The sequence below is a fragment of the Physeter macrocephalus genome, chromosome 14 (genome assembly GCF_002837175.3).
Source record: "Physeter macrocephalus isolate SW-GA chromosome 14, ASM283717v5, whole genome shotgun sequence".
NCBI lineage: Eukaryota > Metazoa > Chordata > Mammalia > Artiodactyla > Physeteridae > Physeter > Physeter macrocephalus.
The window spans coordinates 117,910,907-117,935,508 of NC_041227.1; the positions used below are offsets into that span (position 1 = coordinate 117,910,907).

A 24,602-nucleotide genomic window follows, 5' to 3' on the forward strand; every position below is an offset into this window, starting at 1 on the left:
AAAAATTAACGAATTATTATATAACAGTATAATTTCTCTGTCAAATAATTTCATTAAAAAACACAGGGAAGGAAAAATCACAGCTTATTCCCTTGTTTCCTAGCTATGCAGGACAAAGGAGAAATAGAAATGACATGAGATTTTCAAGCTCTGTTACAATGTGAGAGAGAAAAAAATAATTGAGGGTTTCAGTTGGTAATTAAAAGACAAACCACTACTGAAGGCTTAGCTCTAAGAAAAGGAACCTAATTTCAGGTCGGGAAGTAGTCTTTTAATTATATTTTATAAACGGGAGAGGCCACAACAGTGAGAGGCCTGCGTACCGCAAAAAAAAAAAAAAAGGAATAGGATTTAAGAGCAGGTATCCCTTCCAAGAATGAGAAAAAGCAATCATCAACAAATACTGAAATGTGAAAAAATAGCTATCAATCTTGAAAGTCTGTCTTAATCTTCAATATTTTGTCCAACGATCTCTTTAAAATAACACCTGCCTCTTGGCATTTTAACTTCTATTCCAACATTTAAAAGTTTAACAGTTACTTAAAAGGTGTTAATTGCAAAGTACAGCTAAATTCCTAAATAATAAATATCCAGATATTTAGATTAACTCAAACCTCACAGTATTATAGAACACCAATGTCCAGCCAAATCTCATAATTCTTTCATTCTATAGCTTGATATGATCTAATTATAAAAGAATAATCTCAAACTACCAACAATAATTGGGTACTATTTTTAAAATAATTAAATCTTTAGAGTATTTAACTTAGGACAACCGTGTTTCAAATCAGAAGAGAACTGCTCCCAAATTTATCACTATCAAAAATGATATAATAAAAACACAAACACTTAAACAGATATTATTAGTGAACTGCCAAGTAATTCTACAAAAAAGAAAATGGCATCTGGGAAAACCCATTCCAGTTCATCCTTAGTACACAAGAAATAACTCGAGTTTTTCCAAATAGATCATGAATCATTAGCAAAATCTTTTTTTCGGTGGCCGAACCGCATGGGATGTGGGATCTTAGTTCCCCGACCAGGGATTGAACCCGGGGCGGCAGTGAAAGCGCAAAGTCTTAAGCACTGGACAGCCAGAGAATTCCCTACAAATTACTGTCCATAAATACCAGATTCTAAGCACTGCTAAGTTTTCAAATCATTCTGCATCTATCTAACACAATACAAAAGAAACGAGCATTAATAATACAGTTTGAGTCCAGAAAAAAGATCCATACATTTGTTTTTTTGAAGTACAGTTGATTTACAATATTTATGATCAATTGATCTTTGACAAAGGTTCAAAAACAGAGAAATAAGTATTTTAAATATATGGTGCTAGAACTAGGTATTCATATGCAAAAAAATGAGCCTCAATCCATACCGCACACCATAATAAAAATATAACTCAAAATGTATCAGAGACCTAAATGTAAAACCTAAAATTATAAAATTTCTAGAAGAAATATACAGGGGAAAATCTTGGTGACCTCGGGCAAGACAAAGATTTCTTAAGATACAACCCCAAAAGCACAATCTATAAAAGAAAAAAATGAAAACCTGGACTGGGAGAAAATATTCACAAATCTCAAAAGACCTGTATCCAAAATACATAAAGAACTCTCAAAACACAATAATAAAAAAACTCTGTTTTAAAGTAGGCAAAGATTTAAACAGACATTTCACCCAAGAATATATATAGATGGCAAGCACTCAACATCATTAATCATTAGGGGAATACAAACTAAAATCACAAGGTTGATACCACTATGTACTTATTAAAATAGCTTAAAAAAAACCCCAACAATATCAAGTGCTGATGAAATTGCACAGAAACTCTCATAGATTGCTGGTGGGAATGTAAAATGGTACAGCCACTTTAGAAAACAGTTTGGCAGGTTCATATAAACTTAAACATACACTTAGCAAATAACCCATCAATACTGTTCCTAGGTATTTACACAAGTGAAAGGAAAAACCTACGTTCACACAAAACCTGCCTGTGAATGTCTGGAAACTACTTAAATGTCCCTCAACCAGGAAGTGGATTTAAAAACTATGGTTCACCCGTACAATGGACTATTTTTCAGCAATATGAAAGAACAAACTACTCATATAAGCAACAACATGTATGAATTTCAAACACATTACGCTAAGTGAAAGAAACCATACTGAAGAAGTTGTGTCATTCTGTTTATATAGCATGTGGAAAAAGCAAAATTAGAGAAAAGAAAACTGACTGGTGGTTGACAGGGACTGTAGACTGACTGTGGTGGTGGCTACACTATGATACATTTTTTAAAAATATTTATTTATTTATCTATTTAACTATTTATTTTGGCTGCGCCGGGTCTTAGTTGCCCCACGAGACTTCTTAGATGTGGCATATGAACTCTTAGCTGTGGCATGCATGTGGGATCTAGTTCCCCAACCTGGCATTGAACCTGGGCCCCCTGCATTGGAAGGTGAAGTCTTACCCACTGGACCACCAGGGAAGTCCCCTATGATACATTTTGTTAAAACACAAACTATACACATTTAAAATGGGTAAATTTCACCTATAATGGAAAATAATCTGAAAAAGAATATTTATATGTATAACTGAATCACTTTGCTGTACACCTGAAACTAACAACACTGTAAATTAACTATTCTTCAATTTTTAATAAATAAATAAATAAATGGGTGAATTTCACTATATCTTAATTATACTTTAATCTTTTTAAAAAAACTGAAAAAGAGTGGGAAAAGCCACTATTTCTACATTTCCACCCTTAAAAAAAATATTTTTTAAGCATTAAAAGAGCTTAAATCTTGGGCTTCCCTGGTGGCGCTGTGGTTGAGGGTCCGCCTGCCGATGCAGGGGACGCGGGTTCGTGCCCTGGTCCGGGAAGATCCCACATGCCGCGGAGCGGCTGGGCCCGTGAGCCATGGCCGCTGAGCCTGCGCTCCGCAACTGGAGAGGCCACAGAGGTGGGAGGCCCGCATACCGCAAAAAAAAAAAAAAAAGCTTAAATCCTAGTCTGTAAACACACTACAGTGGTAGTTACTTGCATCTATACATGTGGTAAAATAAAAACTAATATTACTCTATGATAGCTTTTAAAATTAAATAAAACAAAGTAAAAAACATGCACAGACAGCTCTAGAATACATACGAGGCTGATTCTAGAGGTTAACTCAGAAACCTAAGTGTCTTAAGAGTCAAGAGATGAGATGGAGGCCCCGTTTTTACCTGCATGTTTTTTTCTTTTGCATTTTATACTTAAATACTCTAATACTCATACCCTAATAGAAATCAATCATTTTGTGTTTACCTCTGAATATTTAAAATGAAAGCTATATGTATTTTTGAATCAATACCACTTTAAAATAGATTTTAAAATATTTCCCCAGAAATGTATTTTAAATGGTGTTGATTCAAAAATACATATAGTTATAACACAGACGTAGAGAACAAACTTATGGATACCAAGGGGGAAGGGGGTGGTGGGAGGAATTGGGAGATTGGGACTGACGTATATACACTACTGATACTATGTATAAAGTAGACAACTGATGAGAGCCTCCTGTGTAGAGAAGGGAACTCTACTCAGTGCTCCATGGTGACCTACATGGGAGGGAAATCTGAGAAAGAGGGGATATATGTGTACATATAGGTGATTCATTTTGTTGTACAGTAGAAACTAACACAACATTGTAAAGCAACTATACTCCAATAAAAAATAATTTTTAAAAATGTTAAAAAAATAAATATAGTTATGTATTATGCTGCGTCACTTTGTGACTTTTTTCCCAGAAGGAAAAGATAAGAGGGGGAACACTGGGAGAAGAATATCACATTTTCCACAGCTATTACAAATTTAAATTGCAGATGATATTCACTGTAACACTTCTTTTATATTTTAAAAAGCAGAAACTAATGTCCAACAGGAGAAGAGTTTAATACTATTTTATTAATGCAACAATTAGGGAATCATCACAAAAGTTTTAAAACTATATAGAAATATGTTAATTTGAAATTAAATGGAAGGGGAAAAAATCAAAAAGACTGTGTAAGACTATGTGGACAAGAATTAAGCAGTGTTAAGCAAATGTGACAGGAACTGGTAAGTATACCTGAAGAAAAACATCTGACAAACATCTAAAGTTTAGTTTTTTTTTTTTAATTTAAGTATCTGCTGACTTCAGTGATAGCCCTTGACTTTAAACAGCCTGAAAAGAAATATTCTACAAATGACCATAACTAACTTAGGGAAATGAGAGAGATCACTTCTCAACATTTATGAATATCTGTTTGATTTGCCATAATAAACCAAACAATTAGCTGCAATATTTTAAAAGTATGAAAAATGTTTACAGTTTCTCCTGTTTTAAAACTTACCCTTTTAGGGCTGCCCTGGTGGCACAGTGGTTGAGAATCCACCTGCCAACTCAGGGGACTTGGGTTCGAGCCCTGGCCCGGGAAGATCCCACGTGCCGCGGAGTAACTAAGCCCGTGTGCCACAACTATTGAGCCTGCGCTCTAGAGCACACAAGCCACAACTACTGAGCCCTCGTGCCACAACTACTGAAGCCCGTGCGCCTAGAGCCTGTGCTCTGCAACGAGAGAAGCCACCGCAATGAGAAGCCTGCACACCGCAACGAGAAGACTGCACACCGCAACGAAGACGAAGAGTAGCCCCCGCTCACCGCAAATAGAGAAAGCCCGTGCGCAGCAACGGAGACCCAATGCAGCCAGAAATAAATAAATTAAATAATTTATTTTTTAAAAAAAACTTACCCTTTTAAATACTGGGAACCATGACACCAAGTCACAAAGAATAAGAAACACCCACCAACAAAAAAAGTACCGTTCATACAAGAAAAATTATCAATACATCTCCCACCTCAGTTCTTTAAAACCAGTTATCACCAACTCTAAGTCCTATTTTTATTTATTTATTTATTTATTTATTATTATTATTTTTTTTTTTGCGGTACGTGGGCCTCTCACTGTTGTGGCCTCTCCTGTTGCGAGCACAGGCTCCGGACGCGCAGGCTCAGCAGCCACGGTTCACGGGCCTAGCCGCTCCGCGGCATGTGGGATCTTCCCGGACCGGGGCACGAACCCGTATCCCCTGCATCGGCAGGCGGACTCTCAACCACTGCACCACCAGGGAAGCCCCTAAGTCCTATTTTTATTACTAATTTGCTGTTTGATCTCATACAAATCATGTTATAGTTCTCATCCATTCTGTACTCGTTTATAAAATGAAGAATTTGAACTAGACACTCTTTTATGTTGTTTCTTGGTCTAAAATTCCACGATTTTGCAGATTTAAACTGAATTAAATGTACCCTATAGGAAAAAAAGGCTGACATTTAAAATTTGTTACTACAAAAACATAATTACCATCATTTTCCACAACAGCAAAATGTTAACCACAAAGCCAATAATCCTTGGTGGTGAAGCATAAAACATCTTTCATCTACCACCAAAATAAACGTGATGACATGAAAATCAAGTAAAAGCTAGCAATAATCTAGGTTATCCTGGGTTTGGTATTAACTTTTTAGATACTACACCAAAGGCATGATGCATGAAAGAAATAATTGATAAGTTTGGACTTTATTAAAATGTGTAACTTCTGCTCTGTGAAAGACACTTGTCAAGAGAATAAGAAGACAAGGCACAAATCAGGAGAAAATATTTGCAAAAAAACACATCTGATAAAGGGCTATTATCCAAAATATACAAAGAACTCAAACAATAAGAAAACTCAATTAAAAACTGAGCGGGAGGGAGGGAGACGCAAGAGGGAAGAGATATGGGAACATATGTATATGTATAACTGATTCACTTTGTTGTAAAGGAGAAACTAACACACTATTGTAAAACAGTCATACTCCAATAAAGATGTTAAAAATAAATAAATAAAAAATAAAAAAATAAAGAGAAAAAAAAACTGAGCAAAATATCTAAACTGATACCTCACCAAAGAAAATATACATATAGCAAATAGTATATGAAAAGATGCTCAACATCTTATTTCGTTAGAGAATTGCAAGTTAAAATGAAATACCACTACGTATTAGAATGGCTAACATCCAAGACACTGAAAACACCAAATGCTAGAAGGATGTGGGAGCAACAGGAATTCTCATTCACTGCTGGTGGGAAAGCAAAATAATACTCTGGAAGATAGTCTGGCAGTTTCTTACAAAACTAAACATAGCCTTACCACACGATCCAGTAATTGCATTCCTTGGTATTTAACCAAATGCGTTTAAAACTTATATCAAACAAAATCCTGCACATGACAGTTATAGTAGTTTTATTCATAACTGCTAGAACTTGGAAACAACCAAGATGTCAAATAGATGAACAGATTAACCGTGGTACATCCATGCAATAGAATATTATTCAGCACTCAAAAGAAATGAACTATCAAGCCACAAAAAGACACAGAGGTGTCTTGAATACATATTATTAATACTAAGTGAGAGATGCCAACCTGAAAGGTTATATACTGTTATGACTCCAAATGTGTAACATTCTGGAAAAAGCAATACTATGGAAACAGTTAAAACAAACAAACAAAACAAAACAAAACAGTGGTTGCCAGGGGCTTAAAGGGGAAGAAGGGATAAATAGATGGAGCATAGGAAATTTTTAGAACAGTGAAACTATTCTGTATGATACTATAATGGTGGATACATGTCATTACACTACATTTGTCAAAACCACTGAACTACACCAAGAGTGAACCCTAATGTAAACTACAACCTTGGTTGATAATCATGTGTCAATGTTGGTTCACCTCTTGTAACAAATGTACCACTCTGGTGGGAACTGTTGATGACAGTTGACGTGAAGGGGGGAATGGATATATGGGAACTCTGAACTTTTAGCTCAACTTTGCTGTGAATCTAAAACTGCTCTAAAAAATAAAGTCTATAATATTTTTTATAAGTAGCAACAAAAAAAAGTTAATAACTTGAGTAAACCCGCAGTCAAAATTTCTAAAGCATTTCTTCAAAACAGTATGTCCATTTTAAAACCTGACTACAGGGCTTCCCTGGTGGCGCAGTGGTTGGGAGTCCGCCTGCCAATGCAGGGGACACGGGTTCGAGCCCTGGTCCGGGAGGATCCCACATGCCACGGAGCAGCTAAGCCTATGCGCCACAGCTGCTGAGCCCGCTCTAGAGCCTGCAAGCCACAACTATTGAAGCACACAAACGCCTACAGCCCGAGCTCCGCAGCAAGAGAGGCCACTGCAGTGAGAAGCCTGCGCACCGCAATGAAGAGCGGCCCCCGCTCGCCGCAACTAAAGAAAGCCACATGCAGCAACGGGGACCCAACGCAGCCAAAAATAAATAATAAATAAATTTATTTAAAAAAAAAAAACCTGACTACAAAATTGTAAAACTGATAACAATGATTACCTCTAAGAAATGAAATGGAGAATGCAGCACTTTCTTTCACTTTTTACTTTGTTACAATGTAGCCTGTAGCACAGGGAGATCAGCTCTGTGCTTTGTGACCGCCTAGAGGGGTGGGATAGGGAGGGTGGGAGGGAGGGAGACGCAAGAGGGAAGAGATATGGGAACATGTGTATATGTATAACTGATTCACTTTGTTGTAAAGCAGAAACTAACACACCATTGTAAAACAGTTATACTCCAATAAAGATGTTAAAAAAAAAATGTAGCCTGAACTTTTAAACAATATCCACTTTTACATTTGTACTACTTGTTCTGTTTTCGTTTTGGGGTTTTTTTTTTCCTTTTTAAAAGCTTTCTAATTGCTTTATTAACTTTACATTTTTCCAGGTGAATGGGTGAAACTGTACTGTTGACAGAAACTTAGATTGGGTGCCAAGGCAATCTCTAATTAGAAGCTGGTAACACCTGACACATGGAAATTACATAAGGTTCACAGCAAATGGATCAGTAAAGGCATATCAGGAAAATGCAAGGAAAAAGAAAACAACATTGGGAATCACAGTATTAATCTCAAGGGAAATGGCAGGAGTCAAGGCATAAGGCAAAATTCATCATGATGGTCATGGTAATCGATTAGAGAGCTCCCCTACAAGTATACAAAGACAATTCCTCAACTGCAGCTCCCTAAGTTTTCTCCTGATTTCTCTCATCCCGTCCATTAACATTTCCATCTCCACCCATCCCATCACTGACCTGCCTACTGCGTATGGCCCACTGGAAATTACAGGCAACTCGGCGAGCCTTTCCCTGTGTATTATTTCCTGCTGGCTGGTGGCCTTCGCCCCCTCCCAAAGGGGGGTCTTCCTCTCCATTCTGCATGGGCTGCTCCATTTCTTCATTTTCCTAGGCCTATCCTTGCTATCTCTTGCTTCTCCGATTCTCGCCACGAGTGCACTGCCGCAACACTTATACCCACAGACCTGCTCCACTTTCCCTGGAGGGATGAGGCTGCTTTGCTCTGCAGCTCCCAGTCATGTGAGGGCACCACGTCACCGCCAAGGTCACCCCCCAACTCCTGTAGCCAGTGCAGCAGGAGTGCACTCCTCCTGCCTCGAGCACACACACAGAAAACTCCCTATATTACTGTTTTTAATAATACGTTTTAATAAAGGGGGCACAATGTTCTAAAAAATTAAAGACGTTGTTAGCACAAAGCTTCCTTACCTGTGACAAGAGGCTATTGGACTACACGCTATATCTAGGTATAAGATTAAAATTCTACCTACAAGTTGAGTCTAACAGAATGTCTGGGAAAAAGTATTTTACAAAAAAACACCCAATTAAGGGCATAATTTGAACAGTGCAAATCACCTTTTTTTTTTTTTTCCGGCCACACCACGCAGTTTGTGGGATCTTAGTTCCCCGACCAGGGATTGAACGCAGGCCACCACAATGAAAGCACTGAGTCCTAACCACTGGACAACCAGGGAATCCCACAAATCACCTTCAAAAGACTGAAAAAATTAGGGGACAAGGGCAAGGATGTGGAAATACCGAGTCCTTACAACAGTTAAAAAAATCATCTTGTATAAACAAGCCTCTTCTCTCTTTATTTACATAAAAGGACATGTTATTCTAACCCAACATGTAATATTCACTAATTTTTTGTCATCTACTAGGAAGTGTTCTGGCACAGGACACATAGATAAAGAAAGAGTGCCTGGACTTAAGGAATATGCTTATGGAGAAGGAAATAGCTAAACAGTGAATTACAATATGGTTAAGTGCCATAACAGAGATGTAAATGAAGAGCTGGGGGAGCACAGACTAGGAGTATCGAGCAAGACTTCAAAGCGGATGGGGGCTGGATCATAGCCAGGTGCAGGTGGAGTGTGAAGACTCTTCCACTGAAAAGTATAAGGCTGGTTTTGTAGAGCACAGGATTTATTCTCTGATCTATGATTTACGCTATATGCAGCTAGTAGAGGTCTTTAAGAAAGAGAGTGGTATAGTAAGATTTGCTTTTTAAAACTGTTTATTAAGATTTGTTTTTAAGGAGGTGGGGAGGAGGACCAAATATACAGAAAACAAAGGGGGAGCTGGAAAAGATCAAAGACAATGGAGATTTGGAGGGAATTGCCTTGAAGACTAGATAGCTCCTTCCTCAAAGAAGAGTTAAGAAGGACTATATTTTTGTTGGGCATTAAGGTGGTCAAAGAAGATATATTAAACTCTTCCTTTTTCTTTAGCAAAGGAAGCAAGCAGTCCCTTGTTTCCCCCAAAACAGATCATTTAAAGCAAATTTTTCTTACCTATAGGAACAATGTTAAATTTTGGATCCATGCTCCTAATGAAGGCTTTTATATCAAATAAGTCATAAATGTATCTAACAATGTCCCAAACACAAATGTACAAGTCAAAGGGTTTGCTTTAAAAGATTAAACAAATATACAATAAACATAAGCATAGGGCCCCACTGAGCTAGAAAATATATATAGGGACTTATGATAAACTGAAATACTTATTATTAATTACTCAAAATTAATGATAATTATAACATTAACTAAATTTTTGCTCAATGTCAAGAAGAGTCTAAGGAGCCATGACAACTAAATGTAATGTGATATCCTGTATGGGATCCTGGAATAGAAAAAGGACATTAGGGGAATACTAACGATATCTGAATAAAGTTAATAGTAATGTATCAAGGGACTTCCCTGGCAGTCCAGTGGTTAAGACTCCGCGCTTCCAACGCAGGGGGCGCGGGTTCATTCCCTGGTCGGGGAACTAAGATCCCACATGCCTCTCGGTGCGGCCAAATGCTACTACTACTGATAATACTACTAATATATCAATATTGGCTCATTAGTACAAATATGCCATACTAATGTAAAATGTTAGGGGAAAATGGGCACAAAGTATATGAGGTGTTATATGTATATGTATGAACTATGTACTATCTTAGCAATCTTTCTGTAAATCTAAAACTGTACTAAAATAAAAGGTTTATTAAAAAAAAAGTTTTGGGAAGGGTCAATACCACTCCATACACACAGACATGTACAGCATCTTTTAGTTTTATAAAATACCTTTAGAAACCTTATCCTAAGGTTATTAGGATAAGCTCATGAGATACTCAATACAGGATTTGGGAATCAGTTGAATTTAGTGGATTTTTTTTTATCATCCCTATTTTACAAACAAGAGAACTGATACATAAACGGATACAGAGATTGTCACAAATTCACAAAGGCTTCTGATTCTTAGTCCCATATTCCTTCCACTGTATTCCCATACAAAGCCCAAAGATTAAAAAAAAATAAACTTGCCTCCATAATTCTGAAATAATATTCCCTATAGAAAGCAGAGTTAGTCAAAACCTAGTTATCAATATATAAAAGAGGTAACTAATAAGAACCTGCTGTATAGCACGGGGAACTCTACTCAATACTCTGTAAGGGCCTATATGGGAAAAGAATCTTAAAAAAAAAAAAGTGGATGTATGTATATGTATAGCTGTACACCTGAAACTAACACAACATTGTAAATCATCTATACTCCAAATAAAAATTAAAACAAAACACAAACAACCTAGTTATCACAAAAGACACGGAAAGACTGAGGATGTGTTATACATTAGAGGAGACAAAGAATAGCTAAATGTAATCAATGTGGAATCCTGGATGGGAATCTGGAACAGAAAAAGGACATCAGTAAAAAAAAGTGGTAAAATTCAAATAAGCTCTATGGTTTAGTTAATATTATTTTACCAATGTTAATTTCCTAGTTTTGATAATTATATTATGGTTATTGTACAAATACTGTAGCAGGAGAAGTTGGGTGAGTGATATACCAAAACCCTCTATACTATTTTTGGGACCATTCCATATGTCTAAAATAAGTTTAAAATAAATTAGCTTAAAATAAAAACAAAAAACAAAAATCTTTTCATTATTATTATTATTGAAAGCATATTATTATGAGAAAAAAATCAAAGTGCTGAAAAATGTGCTTGCATGCTACCGTTGGAAAGGTAGAATGGAGAATGCTTGTATATATTAAGTAACTCTGAAAGAACCCACATATAATTGGAAATAGTGGTTGTCTTTGAGGTTAAGTGGTTTAACTTTTCACTCTGAATCCTTTTGTCCCTTCTGAATGTCATACTAGAAAAGCAAAACGAAGAAGAAAGGAAGGAATATAAAAAGTGATTTCAAACTGTGATAGTAGTAGCAGTGATGATGATGATGATGATGATGATATTTTATTTCTTGCCTCTCTCCCCCACAAAAATTTTTTTCAAGTCATTCAGATGAACTTACTAAGATCCTTCTTTCCAAAAATAGTCAGTATGGCATCTGATTATCTGAAGACCTCAACAGGGATTTGAAGAGAAGTAATTTTTTCTCTTTTACCCTGCTTTCAAAACCACATTTAGATCTCTCAAAACCCGAAGAAGAAAGGAAGGAATATAAAAAGTGATTTCAAACTCCCAGAGCACAAACTGTGATAGTAGTAGCAGTGATGATGATGATGATGATGATGATATTTTATTTCTTGCCTCTCTCCCCCACAAAAATTTTTTTCAAGTCATTCAGATGAACTTACTAAGATCCTTCTTTCCAAAAATAGTCAGTATGGCATCTGATTATCTGAAGACCTCAACAGGGATTTGAAGAGAAGTAATTTTTTCTCTTTTACCCTGCTTTCAAAACCACATTTAGATCTCTCAAAACCCATTAGAGCTAGAACGATCGTATCATACAAACCAGGGCACTCTGAGAGTAAAAGGGAGTGCTAATCGTAATTAATTAGCCAGGACAAGAAGCATAAACCAAACATTGGGTCACCCTAGTGAAAATTCACAGATCCTATGTTAGAGCATTCTTAAAATTTGGTTTCAATGATGACTGCTTTGAACACTTATTCCATTGTCTAAATCAACTCTTCCTTTCTAAATACTACCTGCTTTCAGAATTGAAATATAGTTTTTCATTTATGCTGATCAGAAATGTAAGTTCAAAAAGATCAGACACGCACACACCAAAAAATGTGTCAAAGTTTTTTAAATGCACACACATGTATACATACACCCAGCTGACTTTCTTTCAACTGCTTCTTCTCTCAAAAAAGTATCAACTTGTAGGTGTAACTACAAATGAATAGAACCTGACTGACCTACATGTCATTAAAGTACACGGTAGCTCTAGTTCCTTACAGGTCAAGGATTCTGCTTCCAAGCACGGGACAAATGTGGAAACTTCTCATTACAAATTTAGCTGTAGTGATCATTTAAATATAAATAGAGACAGGGGTTGCCCTAAATTTATCCATATATATAATCTTGTTTTTTGCTAACCAGTGCTAATTTTGGAATCCACATAATCCCACAGCTGTACCTTTTCCAGTGATTAACTATATGGTAATTAATAGGAAAATTAGAGCTAAAGAAAAGTGTAGGACAATTCTTTAAGGATCACAACAAAGCCCATAATTTCAAATAGCAAAACACAATATTTAAGACCCTAAAGAGGTCTCTTCCATCTTCCTATGACTATTAAAATTTAATACCATTTCTTAAAAAAATAATAATAATGAAAAATATTACTCACAGGCAAAGTCGGCAGATCCAAAGTTCTGATCTGAATAGTCAAATCAATTATTAACACAAGGATTATACAGACTGAGATTTTAAATCCTGTCTGGCTTTTCCCATCTAGACTAGGTATGAGCCAAGTTTAAAAGTTTTATCTTTGGCAGTTTATTGTACCACTCATGCTAACGCTATCTTAGCACCTGGCTCTGGCTATTTAGCTGCATACTGTAGACGTTCCTGTCTCTCTCTGCTCCAAATCTCCCCAACCAAAATTTATCTTTGTACTGTATTTACCATTATTCCCTTAGAGATTGTCTAATGTCTCCAAGTGTACATATTAATCATAGCCCTACATCACAACTCAAATAACATACTTGTTTATAATCTGGACTTTCTAAATACAAAACATATAATGATGCTGATTCCACCTGCCATGGACCCAAAATAGTTTTGTTTAGCAGACAGAGCCGTACAGAACAGCTTCATATTTCAACTATGAACAAAAACAGTCCTCCTCTGTCAACAAATATGAGAATTCATCTGTCTCCCTCTGCCCTACTCATTCCAAATAAACTAATTCTAGTATTATCTTAATTCAGAAAGAAAATGTCTCAGGATGAAAAACCTATCCAAAAAGAAATGGACATTCTGGGATTTCTCTGGCAGTCCAGTGGTTAGGACTCCACGCTTTCACTGCTGAGAGCCCGGGTTCTATCACTGGTTGGGGAGCTAAGATCCTACAAGCCTCTTGGCCAGAAAAAAGAAAAGAGAAGGACATTCTGGGGGATTATTGATGTTATTTTATTAGTATATTTAAAATTTATTTCAATTTAGAAAGTAGACAGAAACACCATTGTGGTCAATTCCTCAAAAACCCCAGTTCTTCACTACTGTTTTCTTAATGATACAGTCTGATTTCCAATGACTTCCAGTATATTATTGTAAAGCCAAAGATCTCTGAAGTCAGAGACACCAGAAATCAAATCATTACTATCTGCTAGCAGTGTAACCTTGGGCAGATTACCAAACCACTCTCTGGGCTTAGGCCTGTTTCCCCAGCTGTTAAATTCCAGATGATTACACTACAGTATTTCTGCATAGGTTTTGAGATTTAAAGAGGTGCAAAATAATGAATTATTATTTTAAGGCACTGTTGAGGCCAGTCAGTAACCCAGAAGAATAAATTCACTTATTAAACTTAACTCTATGTAATCCGGTAGGAAAGATAACTGGCTAAGCCATCTCAGGAAATATCTAAGACCTTGAAAACACATTACAGTGAGTCTAGGGTATAAGCATATCACACACTCGTCTAAAAATACACGTACATCTGTTTGACATATCAAATTTTCTGGATAATTTGACTAGAACAAGAAAGGACTGGTTTCCAAAAACTCTTTACACTGAAAAATTAGGAACTTTTTAAAACCCCATAGGAGAAGTCGACCTTTTTCAGAAATGCAGGCAAAGTCAGTAAACAATTTTTGAGGCATTCAAAAAGATATGGAGACAATAGTTAAGAAGTCCTCTGGGGCTTCCCTGGTGGCGCAGTGGTTGAGAGTCCGCCTGCCGATGCAGGGGACACGGGTTCGAGCCCTGGTCCAGGGAAATCCCACGTGCCTCGGAGCAACTAAGCCCATGCGCCACTACTGAGCCTGTGTGGCACAACTACTGAAGCCCGCGCGCAGCAACGAAGACTCAACGCAGCCAAAGATAGATAAATAAACAGATAGAAAAAATAAATTATTTTTTTTTAAAAAAGAAGTCCTCTGAGACCCATAGCAATGCTTATTATTTTTCACCACTGGCTGGTATGATAAATGTCTATCTGTTTAGACATTTGACAAAAATTCTGCACTAGTCCAAGGAAAAATAATGTGTACGTACAATGTGTCACACAAAAGGAAACTCACAACTAAAAGACTGCTGAAATTATATACACTATAAAATAAAGTGAGATTATAACTCTCCGTAAGACAACCTCCACACTTGAAATATCCTTCAACTGGCTTTAGGATGTCACAGAACTAATAGTTCAACCTAGATAATCCACAGCACAGCAGGAAGTTGAGCCACCAAGTCTGGACATTCTTCTTAGACTCTACGAAGTCTTTCCTTCCTACATACATGCCTCTACTTAACCATTAATTCAAATACCTGAGCAACCTGTAGGTGCTAGACCCTGACTCAATACTAGAAAAATGAATAAAACAAGAAAGACTGCATTCAAGGAGTTCCACGTCCAGGGAGATGAGATAAATTATAAGTATTATAATAAGTATTACAAAGTATACCGTAGGAGAAATAAAGCAACACAGTGGTTAAAGGCTGAGACTGGTCCAAACTACTTGCAAGCTACTTCTTCGACTCACTAGCTGTGTGAAGTGGGTAAGTTTTTCTTTTGTAAAATGGGGATAAAAATAAAACCCACCTTACCAGGGGATTACATGAGATAATAATGCATACCATAGTACCTAACAGAGAGCACTCTGTACTGTTAGCTACTACTATTACTAATAAAAGTGTTGTTACTGAAATATGACCAAAGTGCTGTGGGAGCACAGAAATTGAAGCAACTAACTCTGCCTAGGGAAGACGTCAGAGACAACAGCAAATTGAGTCTTGAAGAATGAGTAGTAAGGGGACTTTCCTGGTGGTGCGGTGGATAAGACTCCCTGCTCCCAATGCAGGGGGCCTGGGTTCAATCCCTGGCCAGGGAACTAGATCCCACACGCATGCTGCAACTAAGGAGAGCCTGCCTGCCACAACTAAGACCTGGTGCAACCAAATAAATAAATAAATATTTTTAAAAAAAGAATGAGTAGTAGGAATTCCAGACAGGTAAGAGCATATGCAAAAACAAAAAACAGTGAAAGAGCCTAGCATGTCCAGATAATAACATAAACCACAAGATGGCAGGACAGGACAATGAGGGGGAAGAAAAGAAATACACCTGTTACAATGGCACCAGATGCTTAAGAGTCTTAGAAACCAAGTTAGTGCGTTTGCATCTTATACTTGAAACAATCAGGAAAGACAGGAAAAGTCATATTTTAGGAGAAAACAAGGTTCAAAACTGAGTTTACTGTGTGGCCTCAAGTTCTCAGTTTTCTCTTCCGTAATGTGAAGGATACCACCACCTGGTTTGGATGGTTACTTAGATTAGATAAATATCTCCAAAATGCCTTGGCACAAGGCCTGGCATGTAATACTACTCAAAAAATAGTAGCTGATAGTAGCATCATTAGATTCCACAGCAGTCAACTTTTGATGCTATAATGGTCATGGATAAGTTTTTGGTACCCTAATTTGACAGCACCCAGTAGAAGTACCACTCTTCTCTGCCATCTACTCTTTTACTGGAACAAATTAACAAAATGGACTAATTTTTTAAAAATCTTCTTTTCTTATCCTTTTATGATGCTGTGCTAACAAACAGGCACTCAATAAATGTTTGGGAAATGGAATGGAATTTCTGGTAGGCCTATAAACAGCAAAAAGGAAAGCAAGAAGTCATGAAGAACCAATTAAGCTTATAACGCTGAGATGGTTCTGGGAAAAAAAATATTTAATGATAAGCATACCAACTATTTCCTAACAGTTAACTGGTAGAAAATGTTGCTATGTATTAAAGAGAAACAATGCTTTGCATAATGCAGACAATACCAACACTCATCTCCTCAAAAAGAGGCCAAACTATGTACCACAGCAGAAAGAATGCTACAAAAGAAATCAGAAGATTAAAGTTCAAAACTCAGCTCTGCACTAGGCAAATACTTAATTTATCCTCAGTTTCTTCATCTATGAAAGACTTACTACCTATACTACTCATCTTGCTGAGTTACCGGGAGAATTAGACAAGAATGTATATACAAGGGCACTTATTAAACCATGACAATATGCAACTACACAATATTACCATTCTAATATCCAGGTTAGATGATTTTACAACACCCTGGTGCCTCAGTTCCCTAACTTCCTTTCCTATAATGATCTTGACCTCCATTCTACCTTAGCCATTTCACTCTCATGGTCATTACTAATCATTTCAACCCTTCCATAATTCTCTACTTCAAACACTGTGCTCTCCAACCACAATCTTCTGTCCTTCCAGCTCATTCCCTCTAGTACCTCCACTCCAACAATTCTTAAACCCCATCAGAACCTACAATCCATTGATCCAACTTTTTTCTCTACCCTCCACCCCAAAAGTCCTCACTTAACTCTCTGCCACGCTCAAAATCACATAGCCCATTATTATAATCACTCCCTTGTATACACCCTCTACTCCCTTGCCCCCACTCTCATTAATTTTGGTTAATGGAGACTGGTTATCACAGCTTTAACTGTATGTATAGCACACCTAACACAACTGTATCTAAATCAATCTTCCTATGCCTAGTCCCCTGCTTAAACAACACCTTAAATAGCCAGTACATGCCTGCCTACAGCATTAAAATAAAACTTACTTTTGTATCCCCAGCTTTCACTTTTCCCTTATTCCCAATGTTTTATTCATTGTCCTAAAAAAACCAATTCTGCTAGTTCCACTTCTATACTTTTACCCTATTTTCTCCAACTGAATGCCTCCCATTCTTTTCCTTTGCAAGGATGCAAACCCATCTTTCAAGACCCAGTTTAAATGCTAATTTCTTCATAAAGGCACACCTAATTATTCCATTTTAAGGGCTCTCTCTTTTCCTTAGGGTTTTGCATTTACTGACTATAATACTATTCATCTGATAATCATGCTAGTCTTGTGTGTAATAAACTTAATATTATTATTACTTTTGTTATCTCTCCAGCTAAAACAATAGCTCCTTGAAAAACACTTCTTAACCAACTCCGCCACATAATCATACATACTATTCTTAGTACACCCCCATTCAAATATTGTTTTAACCATTTTTAAAATTAGCTTATATTCTAAAAAATATTCTTGAAGTAAACAAACTCCTTTGCATCTCTTGTGCAGATGATACCTTAAAGTAGTATTAAACCAATTAAATTTTCAACCACTTTTGCCCCTTCTTTTAAAATACTCCATAATTTTACTCATAGCAACAAGAGAAGTTGACACTACAGCATATAATCTACAAGCATCAGCTTTAGTTTCTTCTATAGTCAAGATGTAAAGTATCAGATTAATTTCTTTTTTTTAATTTTATTTATTTATTTTTGGCTACTTTGGTTCTTTGTTGCTGTACGCGGCTTTCTCTAGTTGCGGAGAGTGGGGGCTTCTCATTGCGGTGGCTTCTCTTGTGGAGCACGGGCTCTAGGCGTGCGGGCTCAGTAGTTGTGGCTCGAGGGATCTAGGACACAGGCTCAGTAGTTGTGGCACACAGGCTTAGTTGCCCTACGGCATGTGGGATCTTCCCGGACCAGGGCTCGAACCTGTGTCCCCTGCACTGGCAGGTGGATTCTTAACCACTGCGTCACCAGGGAAGCTCTCAAATTAATTTCTTGATTTTTTTATCAGTACTGCCTATAAAAAGCGTGAAAAATTAAGCTGTTCTTCTCTCATCAACTCTGGAAAAATACTATTACATGAACCATGAGATACGAACACTGACTTTTCCAACAATCATTATTTAAAATGTCAGATACAAAACATGATCGGACTTCCCTGGCAGCGCAGTGGTTAAAAATCCACCTGCCAATGCAGGGGACATGGGTTCAAGCCCTAGTCTGGGAAGATCCCACAGGCCACGGAGCAACTAAGCCCGTGCACCACAACTACTGAGCCTGCGCTCTAGAGCCCGCGAGCCACAACTACTGAGCCCAAGCGCCACAACTACTGAAGCCCACGCGCCTAGAGCCCGTGCTCCACAACAAGAGAAGACACCACAATGAGAAGCCCGCGCACCACAACGAAGAGTAGCCCCAGCTCGCCACAACTACAGAAAGCCCCCGCACAGCAACAAAAACCCAACAAAGCCAAAAATATTTTTTTTATTTATTTATTTTTAAAAACACCATGATCAATGACTTTTCTCTATTACAACTTTAAACCTGGAGAGCTATTTTGTATTTCAGTTCTACAAAACACAGCAATAAATTGAAATTCCCTCTCGAAATCAATGTAATTGCCAAAGAGTGGCAAGGATGACAAAAAATAATTGGAACCTCATGAGATGAGAGTAAACGTAATATTACAAAGATAACTTTCTGGTTGCTTGACTGACACAAAACACAAGATTTATCTTACCCTAACATTGTCAGTAAAAAGAAGAATTAAGGCAAGAAACAGGAAACTCGTGGTTTTGGGTCCTAACTTTAATTTCTTACTCTCTATAGCACTTACTAAAACATTATGCGCTATTAACCTATGTACAATGCCAAACCAACCTTAGCTATACTTTTTTCCCCATACATTCCTAAATTAGTATAAAATACTAAGTGTATGTTAAATCCCAAAGATATCATTTTGTGTAAGAATGACAACACAGTATATTCAGCCTGGGCATATTTAATTTTTTGCACTGATTAATACAATATGCATTAAACACATTTGGTTAGACTTCCAAGTTAAATGGACAATTCATGTTTTATAACTGGAAAATCATTACAACATCTTCTGGTATTCACTGCAATATCAAATCAATGCCTTCTTTCAGTATTTGTGGTGGTCATTTGTAATTCCTTTGGTAATTGCCATGAGTCAGCTTTCACTTAATACTAAATGGCAATGCTAATATGAAAAGAGAATGCCAGGCATACAAGCAAAAATACCAAGTTGTTTCAGGAAGGAATTTGAATAGAATTCAAGAACTGGATGTCTACCTCAAGCTGGAATTCATTTTCATTAATAAAATATTAGAAACTTATTAAATCACAAGAACAAAAATGAAACCTCTACATGGGTTTCAAATCCGTAATTCACGATTTCATGAACTTCTGCTACAACTTTTCCAAAAATGGTAATCTTGACCACATCAAGAAAACAGACTGTCCTTTATTCATTTTATCATGTACCCAAATAGATTGAATTTATATGGAAATTATCTCAGCAATGAAGCAGCACAATCAGGATAGCTAATTATATACATTAAAAAACGAGAGGCCCATGTACTGCAAAAAAAAAAAAAAAAAAAAAAAAAAAATTTAAGTCACAAACTTTAGTTCTGGTTATATAACTTAAAGACCTGAGAGAATGTGATAAAATACTTTAATGAGAATTCTGTGGCGCATACAGACTAGAAATTTAAGTCACAAACTTTAGTTCTGGTTATATAACTTAAAGACCTGAGAAAATGTGATAAAAGAATCCTTCGCAGTACTTTAATGAGAATTCTGTGACGCATACAGACTAGAAGGAAGGAATACAACAGGGACACCTATTTTTCTATAATTTTGACAGCACTCAGCCTAATGATATATTTGTCTAGATCTGTTTCTTCTTGGTCTTCCATGCCTACTTTGAAAACAAATAAATAAGGGTACCATCACATGGAGCCCTATGATCACACTTCTCGCCAACCCCATCCTCCCTTCAATGCAAATTATAAGTGTCTCTATGATGTTATTCCTTAATATGTCCCACGTTTTTAAGTGCCTTTTGCCTTAAATATATACCCTCTACCCTTCAAATCACCACCAGGGAGCTTTCCTTTATGCTGACCTTTCTTTGGTCACTCTTGATCCCTTGAGAATATACTAACCAATAATTTTGCATTTGCTAATAATAATCATGCCAATTCATCATCAGTATTTTGAAATTTGTACAGCCTTGGTTCCAATCCTTTCCACCTATCATAATGTATATGGGAAACGAAATAGCAATGATTTTGCATACGTTTCAGTCTCCCAAGCAAAGCTGACAATGATTGTCATAGCTAGTGGCATCTTTCAGATGACAGGAAACACAGGAAACAGAGATTGGAACACTTGCCCATGTGCGATCTCTGGCATGCCTGCATTAGAATGCCAACTCTATTACACAGACCCACACAGAAAATATATTAATATATTTCTATGACCTAAATATTTTAAAACTGTAAACCTCCTGACTTAATGGTCTCAATTAAGAATTATCTGAAGGTCACATCCTGGTATCATACATGAAACACAAAAAGGAATCCTACAAACATACTACATAAAAAGTAATACATGACTTGCTTATTGCTGTGTACCATTATGATTACTATATAGGTTATAGGAAGTTCTTGGGTAATTTTTACATTTTTATTATCACTCACTGATCTATTATTGTAGCTCCTTTTCATTAGAAATCTAATGCAGAATACATTCAGAACAAGAAGAAATGAGAGTCTAAATCACCAGTCCTCTGCAGGTACACAAGCTGAAGAACATTTCCTCACTAACATTCAGCTGCATCATCATTAATAGCTACGCAACCACTAAATGCTAAGCAGTGTGTACACATCAATAGCTGCACATCACTGTACAAATAATACTTTCTTTAGTGAACTTGTAGTTCAAAGTGCTGAACACATCTATATTGTAAATTATGTTATTTTCCATTAGTTTGTGTAACATTTCAATCTGTGAACAAGTATGCCTTAATCTGGTAAACGTAGGCAGAAGTCATGTCTCATTCAGAAATTGAGGTCAGATTGTTAAAGGAGTAGTTAAAACTCTTAAAACATTAAAAAAAATAAATACATCAGCCTAAATCACAAAGACTTCCAAAGATAAAATACCACTTAAAAGGGGTACACAAAAGAATGTCTGAATTAAAACAAGTTAACAATATATCCTGTACGACAAGGTGTAACTTATCACTGTCAGGAGCCTCCCTAGAAGCCTTGGGAGACCAACGAGAAACACATCTGCACAAAACGGAACAGAGTAAAAACTGTAATTGTATCACCTCTCTAAAAGCTCATTTATTCTTTGTGACATATAAGTTTATCCTACACATTTGATGACTCGATTACAGTTATATAAAATACATAATTGCCAGTAGAGATAATGGTCATGAGCACAGGTTCAAAAGTCAAAAAGCCAGAGTCTGAATCCAAGTTCTGCCATTTACCAGCTGTGTAGACTTGGCCACGTTATTTAATTATCTGTGCCTGAGCTGCCTCATTTGAAAATGAGAGTAATAGTGCCTACCTCCTAGAGTTATTGTGAAGATTATGAGATAACACACATAAAGCTCATAGAATAGTACCTGTTTATCAAAATGAAGTTATCAAATGTTTTCAAACATATGTCCCTGATAATAATTACTCTTATATTCATAAGTGCTTCAAGTGGCATACCAGTTAAGCTCCTCAGTATATTATACAAGACACCTTTGAAACTTTAAGTGTTCACAAAATCTAATAGTGAAGCCACCTCTGACTCCATACTAAATTCAAGAAACAGTATTCAAACTCCCCAAAATTTGCACTTGATGGTAAACTGGCAAAGAGTGAAATTCTAAATTATCTTGCCAAATTAAAGGCAAAGAAAATGATAATCATCTAGAACTTACCAGAGAAGGTGCACAGAAAAATTTCCAGTGCTAGAAAAAGATCTGTTTAAAGCAACAGGATCTGTGCACTGTGTCTGGAAACCTACTTTGGATCTGTTTTCAAGTGTACTTACTAGCTTCACCTCATTTATCACTTAAAGCCTTAAAAGAAGACCACAGTTAATTTTGAATAACCTGACCTTGAACAATGTTTCAGCTACACTATATGCAGGAGCATCCTATTATGTCTTCTCTCCAATAACTAAATCAAATTTTCATTAATGAAAATCAATCTATATTTTCCCTTTTATTAAAACATCCAGAAAACAGGTCTTTTAAGTATTTTTAAATGAATGATTTTTTAAAATGTTAGCACAATAATTTACAGAAGTTTTATTATCCTGTAATTGTCTAAAAGTTTTTTTATTACCAATGCCCTATTTATCCATAATGCTGGGACATCTGAATTTTAAATACCAATATTTACCTGGCTGACCCAATTGGAATTGGGTATTCCAATACAAAAGCAGTACATAAAATATATGTAGTATCTTCAAAGGACTACCAAGCAACCAAAAGCAGATCTTACATAAACGCAACTACAGCATCAGAAGGGAAAGTCATCTTACTTGAAAAAGTAGAGGCTTTCTCAGTTTTTTCAGGTGACGGCATTCATACTCTGCTCTCCAGTTTTCAAAATCTTTCAAGGCCCTGCAAATCCTGTTTGTTTGACTGCTGAAATCCTGTGGTTGACAAACATTTCCCCTCAAAACTTAATTGTCTATATTATTTATTTTCAATTTTATTAAGTGATCCTCAAATTCTCTCCTCTGAAAAGCACTTGAGGATTTTAGTTACCAACATGTCTCCTTAAAAAACTACCAATAAATCCCACACATCTTGCAGCCTACTCATGTTTTATGGTGCTCCCTAAAACGAACAAACAACCAACCACCTTTCCCAGGGTTCAAATGGCTAATATGAACTGACTGCTTCCAACTTCCCAGGACCTGCATTATAGCCTTAAACACCTTGAGATCCTGTATCGTGCTGCAGCTATCAGCAGGCGCATGATCACAAGGCTTTTCAACAGCCCCAGATCCTTCGCTGATGCAAAACTTCTCATAAGCGTTCTAGGCACTAGATTGTTAACAGTGTTGGCTTAACTGTTTTACCTGTTTATTTACCAACCCAAACATCTCGGGGAATTCAAAGCCTTCAAACTGCCTTCCGAAACCTACCCCGTGTATTCCAGCGTTACTTTGAGAAAGATCTGCAGCGGGATAATAATTTGAGTTCGGCATCCCCTGACCCAAACTGCTGTTGCCAGGATATGCGGTAGTAATGCAGCGGTTTCTTTGAGACTGAGGATGTATTTTACCCTGGAAACAGCCCATCTCTACTAAATCCCTTTTAGTACCCGAGATTGCTGCGGTAACAATGCTTAACTGGAAGGTATTCGAAACAGCCGAAAGACGTGTTGTTCTAATTCGGCCTTAATTTTTTCCTCAATAATGCTTGCCATGGCAAGGACATTTTTCCATACAACGTTTGCAACTGAAGAAAGAAAAATCAAGCTTTTGGTACTAGTCATCACCTGCTTGTAAAGTCCATTATCAGGACGCTTCTTACAAATCTCTCGAGGTAGGATTTGGGGCTAAGCTTAATCGACCATCATCCTGTAACTTACTGTTTTCCAAGCCCATTTAATGGTCTAATGACAACAGCAACATTTACGCCCGGAGAAATCTCAATGTTTGACTAACCAAGAAGGCGTCTGATAACCAAAGCCCTCTTTCTCCGGGTGAGGATATGGAAAAATAGACAATGAAAGGGATTTATCTGTTACAATGAGGAAAGAGGGGGAAGGACCCCAAGAAGAGCCTGCGAGCAAAATCCAGGGGTTCGGGAGCCCCGGTCTCAGCAACACTCGCCCCAAGCCCTCCCACCCCAACCCAACCGTCGTGTCCCCTGGGAGACAGCCCAGCGCCCGCAACACGCTGGGCACACCCGAAGGCAGCACAGCCCTCCTCCCACCCCCCGCAGCCAGGCTGGGGCTCCCAAACGCGCAGCCCGAACAGGCCGAGGCCGTAAACCCGGCGGCCTGAGGTAAAGAGGTAAGAGGATACGGGGTGAGAGGAGATGCGGCCTCGCCTC

General features: G+C 37.2%; 1 protein-coding gene and 1 pseudogene across 6 annotated transcripts in view; both read right to left on the minus strand.

Annotated features, from left to right (window-relative positions):
* The window catches only part of LOC102992754 (G patch domain-containing protein 8), a 90,280-nt gene that overhangs the window by 65,361 nt on the left and 317 nt on the right, over nt 1–24,602 (minus strand). For 5 of the 6 annotated variants that reach the window (XM_028498399.1, XM_028498403.2, XM_028498404.2 and 2 more), the window contains exon 2: nt 23,075–23,188. The exons of the other annotated variant lie outside the window; for it this stretch is intronic. In XM_028498399.1, coding sequence (XP_028354200.1) covers nt 23,075–23,188 — 114 coding nt within the window. The remainder of the gene's footprint in view (nt 1–23,074; nt 23,189–24,602) is intronic. 6 annotated transcript variants of the gene reach the window in all.
* LOC102993771 (protein BEX3-like) lies at nt 8,018–8,405 on the minus strand (annotated as a pseudogene).